The 9189-nt window shown below is 52.2% G+C and overlaps 1 protein-coding gene across 5 annotated transcripts in view; it reads right to left on the bottom strand.

Annotated features, from left to right (window-relative positions):
• PORCN (porcupine O-acyltransferase) overlaps nucleotides 1-9188 on the bottom strand; it is a 12044-nt gene extending 2856 nt beyond the window's left edge. The window contains exons 1-15 of one of the 5 annotated variants that reach the window (XM_021707706.1): nucleotides 9118-9188; nucleotides 8658-8805; nucleotides 8244-8416; nucleotides 6791-6983; nucleotides 6361-6404; nucleotides 5794-5975; nucleotides 5583-5713; nucleotides 5451-5468; nucleotides 3886-3900; nucleotides 3661-3786; nucleotides 3400-3500; nucleotides 2299-2375; nucleotides 2131-2194; nucleotides 1940-2025; nucleotides 814-924 (exon numbers count right to left, since the gene is read on the bottom strand). In XM_021707706.1, the coding sequence (XP_021563381.1) occupies nucleotides 814-924; nucleotides 1940-2025; nucleotides 2131-2194; nucleotides 2299-2375; nucleotides 3400-3500; nucleotides 3661-3786; nucleotides 3886-3900; nucleotides 5451-5468; nucleotides 5583-5713; nucleotides 5794-5975; nucleotides 6361-6404; nucleotides 6791-6983; nucleotides 8244-8379 (1284 nt within the window). In that variant the 5' untranslated portion in view covers nucleotides 8380-8416; nucleotides 8658-8805; nucleotides 9118-9188. Of the gene's footprint in view, nucleotides 1-813; nucleotides 925-1939; nucleotides 2026-2130; nucleotides 2195-2298; nucleotides 2376-3399; nucleotides 3501-3660; nucleotides 3787-3885; nucleotides 3901-5450; nucleotides 5469-5582; nucleotides 5714-5793; nucleotides 5976-6360; nucleotides 6405-6790; nucleotides 6984-8243; nucleotides 8519-8657; nucleotides 8806-9117 lie in introns of those variants that run through there. The other 4 variants (XM_008049053.1, XM_021707707.1, XM_021707715.1 and 1 more) reach the window with 4 other exon arrangements.
• Nucleotide 9189: the final 1 nt, after the last annotated feature.

Genomic DNA, 9189 nt, shown 5'->3' with positions numbered 1-9189 from the left:
GCGAGACCTCATCTCTACAATAAATAAAAAAATGATCCGGGTGTGGTAGCGCGCGCCCTGTAGTTCCAGCTACTTGGAAGGCTGAGGCGGAAGGATCGCTGGAGCCAGCAGGTCGAGGCTGCGGTGGCCGTGAGTGGCCACTGCACTCCAGTCTGGGTGACGGAGTGAGACTCCAACTCAAAAAAAAAAAAAAGTTAGCTGGATGGCTGGGCACAGTGGCTCATACCTATAATTCCAGCACTTTGGGAGGCTGAGGCAGGAGGATTGCTTGAGCCAAGGAATTCAAGACCAGCCTGGGCAATATAGTAAGACATCATCTTTTTATTTAAAAAAAATTATCTGAGTGTGGTGGTGCATGCCTGTAGCTCCAGCTACTCGGGAGGCTGAGGTGGGAGAATCAACTGAGTCCAGAAGGTCGAGGCTGTGGTGAGCTGTGATTGTGTCACTGCACACCAGTCTAGGTGACAGAATGAGAGCCTGATTCAAAAAAAAAAAATTAAGAAATCTTGCCAATTCTACCTAAACAAAAATGAAGTGAAATAATTAATAAAAAATAAAACCTGGATTTTGCACTGCATTGCCATAAAATGAATTTTATAATAAGCAAATTTTGCACACTTCACCCAAATAAAAGACCCAACAGTGTGTCTCAACCAGAGGGACAATGGAAAAGGGCCATTGAGCACTGGCTGCACAAGCTAAGAAACAGGACACGAGGAGCTCATGCCTCAACCTTCCCTCCTTCGTCCTCATAGTTCCCACCGGCAGGTAGCACCATCCCTGCTACCCCCCAGGTCCAGGGCCCCACCTCACCTGCTCCTCTGTGGTGTCATCCACATCAACATCAAACAGGGAGCCCAGGTAGGCCAGGTGGAAGATGGCCAGAGCCCCAAAGAACAAGTTTAAGGCTCGCACCCATAGGCCCTGTGGGGGACAGATGGATACACTTGGCAGCTGGACCCACTAACTGTCCTCCACCTCCATCTGCGCAGCGGAGCCCAGGAGACACACGAGGCACAGTGGGTCCCAGGACTGAGGATGCCCAGGGTACCCCCTGAGATAGGAAAAAGATGGTTCAGAGAGCCTCCTGTGGGAGTGCAGAGCTATCCGAGATGAGGGTGCTGTTCCCAGAGAGGGCATCTGGGTGAGGAGTGGTGTGAGCCTTCAGACACAGGAGCCAAATGGTGGGACTTTAAGTCAGGGCTTTTGGGTGATGGGTGGGAGGCAAATATGAGGTTGTCTGTACTTCTTATTGCAAAGAGAATGAAAACCAGAAAACGAAACAAAACCAAATCCCCGCTATGACCTACAGGATCCACGCCTTCCACCACTCGCCCACACTGGCCTTCTCGCTGTTCCTCAAAGTTTCCAGACCCTCTTCTATCTCAGGGCCTTTGCACCAGGTGACTCTTTTCCTGGAATACTCCCCCCACCCCACCTCCGTCAGGGAAAAAGTTATCTCACCCGGGCCGCTTCCCTGACTTCCTCATTTAAAATGGAAACTACTCCCCCTACTTCCCATCCCCTTTCCCTTATGGATTTTCTCCTTAGCACTATTCACAACCTGACAAACTATTGTTCGACTTTACTGACTTATTTTTAATATTTTACTGCCTGCCCAGTAAAAATGTTTGTCTCACAGGCCTGGGACTTTGGCCTGTTGCTTCTCACCACTGTGTCTCCAGCATCTAGAACAGTGCCTAGTACCAACAAGAGATCAATAGTTGTTCATTGGGGGAAGCAAATGCCAGGTGTGTATACAGCAGGTGCTTGATAAATGCCTGTTAGACAAATTGATGCCAGTGAATAGAGGTTAAGTTATGGGGATGGCTCAGACACCAGAAGAGGAAGCTGGGCACCCTGAGACAGATACAAGACAGAGGCAGAAGGAACATTTTTGAGGGGAGTGTTGGGTCTGAGGTCCACGCTGAACCCTCACCAAGCGATGCCGGTGTGAACAGTCTGGTAGGCACCGTTTTGATAAGACACAGGCACTGAGGATCTGGGCCAGGCGCTTCCGGAGGACTGGAGCAGTGGGGAGAGATAAGGGGTCAAGTTAGCCTCAGGGGATGCTAGCTCCAGCCCTCCACCAACCTTTTATCCATCTGCTAGGCTGAGCTCTGCACTCACCATGCTCCACATAAGTGATAAATGCCAGGGACAGCAGTACTGCAGCCAGGTGGAAGCTGAAGCCCTGGGGTGCCCGGGGGACAATGATATGAGTGAGGAGGAGGCCCTGCCAACATCCCCTGCTGACCCCACCCAGCCTCCACCCTGGCCCTGCTCCACCCTGCTCACATGCAGGAGGGCACTGGCTGCATAGGTGACCAGCACAGCCGAGAAGGTCCCCAGGCGGAGAGCATTCTTGAAAACATCTGGGGGTGGGGAGAGAAGCAGGACAAAATTCTCCTGAGACTCCTCCTGCCCTTTCTGGAGGGCCATAGGCAGGATGAGGATATCCACAATCTGCTGGAGCCCCGGGATCAAGTCCTTATGGTGGCCTCAAACTTTACATGCCCAAAGCATAGCTCCTCAACTCTTCCACAGTCTCCTCAAGTTTAGTCAATGTCAACTCCACCCTTCCAGATCCTCAGGGAAAAACCCGGGACTCACCCTCATCTGCCCTCACCCCACTCCCACACCCAAACTCAGCACAACCTGTCAGTTCCACCTTCAGAATATACCAGAACCTGACCTCTCATCTCCACATCCACTGCCACCGCCACCATCACTGGCCTGGACTTCTGAGGTGGCCTCCTCACTACTGCCATTCTCACCCCCTCCCCTCAGTCTGTCCTCACAGCAGCCAGAGAGATCCTTTTACAACCCAAGTCAGCCCATGGCCCTCCTCTGCTTGGAGCCCTGTTGTGGCTCTCATCTCTCAGAGAGAAAGTCCAAGTCCTCACCATGGCCCGCAAGGCCCTACAGAACCTCTCCGACCGCACCTTCTACCACTGGCTCCACTGACCTTCTTGCTGCCTTCCCCACCCGGAGCAAGCTCCCACCTCAGGGCAAAGCCCCTGCTGTTCTTTCCATCTGTTACATTCCTCCCACCCACAAAGCAAAAGGGTGCTTTGCTCAGATGTCATCTCCTCAGTGGACTTGCCCTGGCTATTTTATTTAAAATTGTAACACCCCCTCCTTCTGGCAACACTCCTGTGTTATCTGTTTTATCATTTTTTTCTACCTGAGCTATTGTGTATTTTTCTTTTATTTATTGCCAGTCTCCCCCCGACAAAAAAAATTGAAGCCGCATAAGGGTAGTGATTTTTGTTTTCTGTGCTTGTTCCTGCTATATCTTCAGGGCCCAGCATACACAGGGTGCTCAGTAAATGTCTTATGCTTGTGTGAAAGGGTCTTGGTACCCATCTCCATTGAAGTGATGACTTGGTGACTCACAGTTATTTAGCCAATAAGACATGGGCAGGTTCCAGCTTGTGACAACTTCCACCATTGACCGGGGCAGTTCCACGTTCAGAGGCTTAGATACTGTCAGGTCCCTGTGGGCAGAAGAGACATGTACATCCATGTGGAATCTCAATCTCTTTGACTTTCACACTTTTGTCTTGGCTGTTCCCTCCCCTGGGAGCACCCTCCCCCCTCCCTGCAGCTCCTCCAGGAGGCACCCTGTGGGAGAGAGGGGCCCCAAGCCCTCCCCACCATTCCAGGTGATCCTTCTCCTCGGTAAAGCCAGCCCCTGCCAACGTGGCCGTGGCCTCGGACAGAAAGCCCACAAAATAGTTGCTGAAGTGGAAGGAGACAGCACTCTCGTAGGCTCGCAGCCACCTGGGGAGAAAGGAATAGGGCAGAGAGAGGCATCATGTACAGGCCCCGGCATGATACCCCACCTGTGTCAGCATCACCCCCCCCCATCTGTAGACTCACCTTACCATGGTGCCCCTAGGGCCCCCAGGGGTCAGGAAGGCAGCAGAGAAGAAAGAAAAGAGAGTCAGAGAGGCCCTGGAGGCAGGTCTGAGTTGTTCAGACAAGACAGACAGAAATGTAGCTGCAAAAAGGTGGACTATGATAGTCAAACACAGACATCCACCCTCAGGCGGTTAGTTTCATGTTGCTCTGATGGATGTCCTATAATATGGCATGGCCCTGTAGTCTCACACAGCCAGACAGTCAGACCCTGCCATGATCAGAGGCCTGACCTCACAGCCCAAACAGTTACACAGCCAGACACAAATCCCATCAGACTCCCAGTTTTGCACACTTGAACCTGACTCAGTGACCATATGACAGCTGAAACTCTCCTTTTAAGAAATTATTATTTTTTTTAGAAATAGGGTCTCACTCTGTCACCCAGGCTGGAGTGCAGTAGCTCGATCATAGCTCACTGCAGTCTCGATCTCCTGGGTTCAAACGATTCTTCCATCTCAGCCTCCTGAGTAGCTGGAACTGTAGGCATGCACCACCACACCCAGTTAATCTTTCGTGGAGACAGGGTCTTGCTATGTTGCCCGGGTTGGTCTTGAACTCTGGGCCTCAAGTGATCCTCCTGCCTGTGCCTCCCAAAGTGCTGGGATTACAGGTGTGAGCTACCATGCCCAGCCTGAAAACCCCTTGAGCTAGGCACAGAGACCATCAAACAGCCTGATATGCACACAGCACACCCTGACAGCTGTCAATCAGATATAGCCAAAAACAGGCAGCATCCTGAATCAGGAAAAGCATAGCTTCTGAAGTTAGGCCTGGGATTAATGCCTGGCTACTTAACTGGGTAACACTGATCAAGTCACTGCACTTTTTGGAGACTCATTCAGCAGCAGACCTAATCAGCAGCTGGGAGTGGGAAAAGGGACCACACGCTCAAACAGCCAGATCAAATCCTGTCCTCAAACCACAGGCAGACAGTCAGTCCTGCGGACAGGCACAGGCACACAGTCGGTCACAATGACCCCTCAGCTAGACAACACCGGGCAGTTAGAGAAGGCAGACACATAGGCAGAATCAATCGCAGATAAGCACACAACAGTCATACCTACTCCTGGCCAAAGTTGCAGGCCAGTTAGAACCGTCGACACAGATTCATCTCGTTCACTGACAGTCACACACTCCATCATTGACAATGGCACAGTCAAACAACCAGAACTCACAGTACCACATTCAAGGAGTCAGTGGCCAATTGATAAACAATCTATACATACCCCTAGTCACAGTCACTGACAGGTTAGAGTCATCAACCAACACACATTTGTCACTGTCCATTACAGTCATGTAACTTGTTTCTAACAGTGAGACAGCTGAGCAGATGTCCAGACACACAGTTTGTGTTGGAATGTCAGTCATACACAGAGTCACAGAGCCAAGCTTGCCCAGACAGACAGCCACAGTCTCTGTCAAGTCACACAGTAGACAGACAGACTTGGACACACAGACCCATTGGTCATGGGCTCTGCCCCCATCCCCCACTCCACACGCCCTCAGCACCTGCCCTCATTTACCTGGCTTTGCGTTTCTTGCTGTAGTAACAGAAGACAGACAGAAGCATTAAGAGACAGGCTCAGAGTTGGGGATACCCCAGGTCCCTGCCCACCCACTCATTGCTGGGCAGGGGTCCTGAAGGCTGTGCTCACTTGCGAAGGAGGCGGTCACCGTCAAGGGGGATGAAGTATGGGAAGAGGTAGGGGCCCACGCAAGTGGACAGCACAAGGCACAGCAGGGCCAGCGCCAGGCTCCGGGCCACCTTCTGCAGCCACCGGCGGCTCTGTGAGGATCAAGGCTCTATGAACACCATCCTGGGGAAGCTCCCACAGTCCCTGCCCACCTGTCCACCCAGGACCTCACCAATGGGCGGCCTTGGACAGCCTGTAGGTAGCTGTGGAAGGATATCCAGGGCCCGAAGACAATGGTGCCCACGAAGTAGAGGTAGCCCATAAACTCCACAGGCGAGGGCACTGCACCCACCTCGCCCCGGTCCAGGTCGAAGCCCAGAGACACTGCCTTCATGGCCACGATCATCTGGGCCCCTATGTGTGGTGCCCATGGTCAAGTGGATGGGCAGAGAGCAAGTCAGCATGGGGAGATGGGGCATACCAGGTGAGAGGTGATAGGAAAAGGAGGTACAAGGATGGACAAGTGGGCACAGGGCCAGATAGACAAGTGGGCAAGTAAGCCCAGGAGGGACAGATGCCCTTACTCAAGAGAGTCAGGCACATACATGAGATGGGACAGGCAGGCCTGGGGAAAAATGCTTGGTGGAAAGAGATACAGACTCAAGGGGAATGCGAGGCCTGTATGTCCAATGGGGTGGATGGGTAAGGGAGAAAAGCAGGGGAGGAAAGACAGGGTGGGGACAGTTAGGAGATGTGGGGTAGGAGGGCTGGGGCAGGTGACAAGGGTAGGGCTACCTACCTCGCATCTTGTGCCATGTCACGGTGTCCACCATGTGCATCTCACTGAGGAAAAAGGTGCTGGTCTTGGCCTCATGACCCTCATGGCCTCCAAGACCATAGAGAGGGGATACCAAGGTGCTGAGAGGGTTCTGCCTTCCCCTGTCCTGCACCTCACAGTAGAAGGATTCTCCTAGGCTCCCTCCTCCAGGGGGAGCCCATGCCCAACCTTTCCCATACTGTCTTGGGAAAGGACAAGGCTCCCAGGCTCCCTTCCCCAGGGGCACTCCGCACCCTTCCTGTTCGGTGTCTCCTCATAGGAGAATGTCCTCCCAGACTCCCTTCTTCCTCCTGGGAATCTCATGTCCTCTCTCTTTTGGACAACCCCATCAGGGGCCTAAGGACCCACCCACCCTTCCGTCAAGTGTGAGGATGAGGATGCACACCCATACCCCATGAGTAGGTAGATGAGGATGGTGACGGAGAGGAAGACGCCGCGATGGGAGGAATGTCGGCAGAGGAACAGCACGAGGTAGCACAGGAGGCTGAGCAGCACGACCCAAACCATGTGCAGCTGGAAGAAGTGGTAGAGGCTGAAGAACCCGCCTGCCACGGTGCTTGCATGCTTCAGGTAGGATGGCAACCCTTTGGGTGAGAGGGAGAAAGAAAGAGAGAGAAAGACGGGAAGGGAGAGAGAGAGAGAACAAGAATGGGGAGGTTGGTGGACTGGTAGGAAGGGGAGGACGACCTGGGAAGAGGGCAAAGCCTGGGCAAAGGCCTAGAGGTAGGAATGTGGTGGGATTGGATGGGGAGCTGGAGAGGGTAGCAAGGCCTGGGTTCAAAGAAAAGAAACATCTATAAAGGACATTTTAAGGACCCTGAAAGAAATTAAAATATCAGTTAGAGTTGAATAATATTGCATCCAGATTAAATTTCATGGAGGGTGATGGTTGAGGACAACCTTGTTCTTGGGGGCCACACATTGGAAGATACGGAGTGAAGTATCATGATGTCAGCAGGTTATTCAAGTGATTCAGGAAGATGATAGATAGATAGATAACTAGATAGATAAATAGATAGATAGATAGATAGATAGATAGATAGGGATAGGTAGGTAGAGATAGAGATAGAGATAGAGAGCTAGACAGATGATAGATAGAGTGAGTTATTGTGACAAGATGTTGACAGCGAATCTGAAAATGCATATATGGGTGTTCACAGTACTATTCTTTCAAGTTTTCAGTATCTTTGAAAAATTGTGAAATAATAAACCTGGGAAAAAAATAAAACATCCATTTAAAATAGAGAAAAAAGAAAGTATATAACCTCTGAATCTCAGATTTCCAGGAATCTCAGCATCCTATAGACATCTTAAGGACTTGGAATCTTATCATTTATACAGGGCTGCTATGATTGTGGAAACATTCCAGAATCCTAGAATCTAGAAATCTTACCATGCCCTGATTATAGAAATCCAGAATGCCAACATTTTGGAAACCTAGAATGTGAGAATTTCAACTTATCAGAATCCCCCAACCCTGTATAAGCATGGTACTTAAAGATTCTATAACCCAGTAACATCAGCATTCCAGAATCTTATAACCTTGGGAGACATTTCGGGTTCCAAAATCCAAGAACCTCAGCTTTCCAGAATCCCAGAACCCAGGAATACTGCAGGGCATGGCATCCATGGCATGTGGCTTGGTGTGGCATGGTGTGGCAGGGCGTAGTAGGATGTGGTGCGGTGGAATGGGGCTTGGCTTGGTGGGATGAGATGAGGCTGGGCGTTTTGGGGCCTGGCTTGGCATGGCAGGATGTGGCAGGGTAAGGTGTGGCTTGGTATAAATGAACATGGTGGGTATGATATGGCTGGGTATGGTGACACATGATGTGGCAAGCACTTACCGAGCCTCCAGAGGAGGCGGCAGGCGAGGCAGATGGCAAGGAGCAGCCAGATCTGGTCAAGGCCCTGCTGGGCAGTAGGCAGGAGACAGCCCTGCAGTAGCTGCTGGAAAAATTCCTGGCGGCTGAAGGTGGCCATTGTGGACCCCCACGGATGGATGGACAGACGGATAGATCTGCCAAACAGGGGACACAGAGGGAGCGGGTGTCCATGGGGCAGACCATGTTCAAGGGATGGACTTGAGCACCCAGATTTCAGTTTGGGGCTTCCATGTAGAGACGCAGTATCAGGGGCCTGGGAGGGGATGTGAGTGTCGGGTACATCAGACTGAGCCGCCAACCGTATGTGGGGGTGTTTCAAATGCACACACACACACACACACACACACACACACACACACACACACACACACACACAGGCTATGACCCGCGGTGAATGAAGGACCTCTGTCTCCTGAATGCTGTGAACAGTCTGGTCCGTAGTGATCGAATGGTATACATTTTAGACCTGTAAATCAAATGGGGTGGGCTGGGAGAGATCCCTGGTTTCCAAGGTAGAGACGCTCTGTTTGGAGGGCAGAGAGGGGGATTCTGTGACACTTGGGGGCCGTGTGCATCTCTCCTGGTATGGATGCGGGGGTGTCCTGTATCCTCCTCGCGTCCCATCTCACCCCCACCCGGCCTCAGAAGCCGCCAACAAAGTCCTGCCCAGGCCTAGGGGCTGCAGGGAGGTGGAGGTGGTGATAGAGGAAACAGCCGGAGGGACAGTTGGAAAGGTGATGGGAGAGGGTCCCATGACCCGCGCTACAGATCCTCTCGAGGAGGCCGGCTCTGGGATAGGTGCGGGAGAGCCGCGTGCGCACTATCGGCGACCTACCTGGCAGGAAGGAAGCCGTGGTCCTAGGGACCGGGGACGCGCTGCCGCCGCCACCGTCGCCGCCTCCTCCGA

Source organism: Carlito syrichta, unplaced genomic scaffold, assembly GCF_000164805.1.
Source record: "Carlito syrichta isolate Samal-C Ts95f unplaced genomic scaffold, Tarsius_syrichta-2.0.1 Scaffold50662, whole genome shotgun sequence".
NCBI classification, from domain to species: Eukaryota; Metazoa; Chordata; class Mammalia; order Primates; family Tarsiidae; genus Carlito; species Carlito syrichta.
Note: the sequence above shows the minus strand (reverse complement) of the source record. Positions and strands in the feature narration are given on the sequence as shown.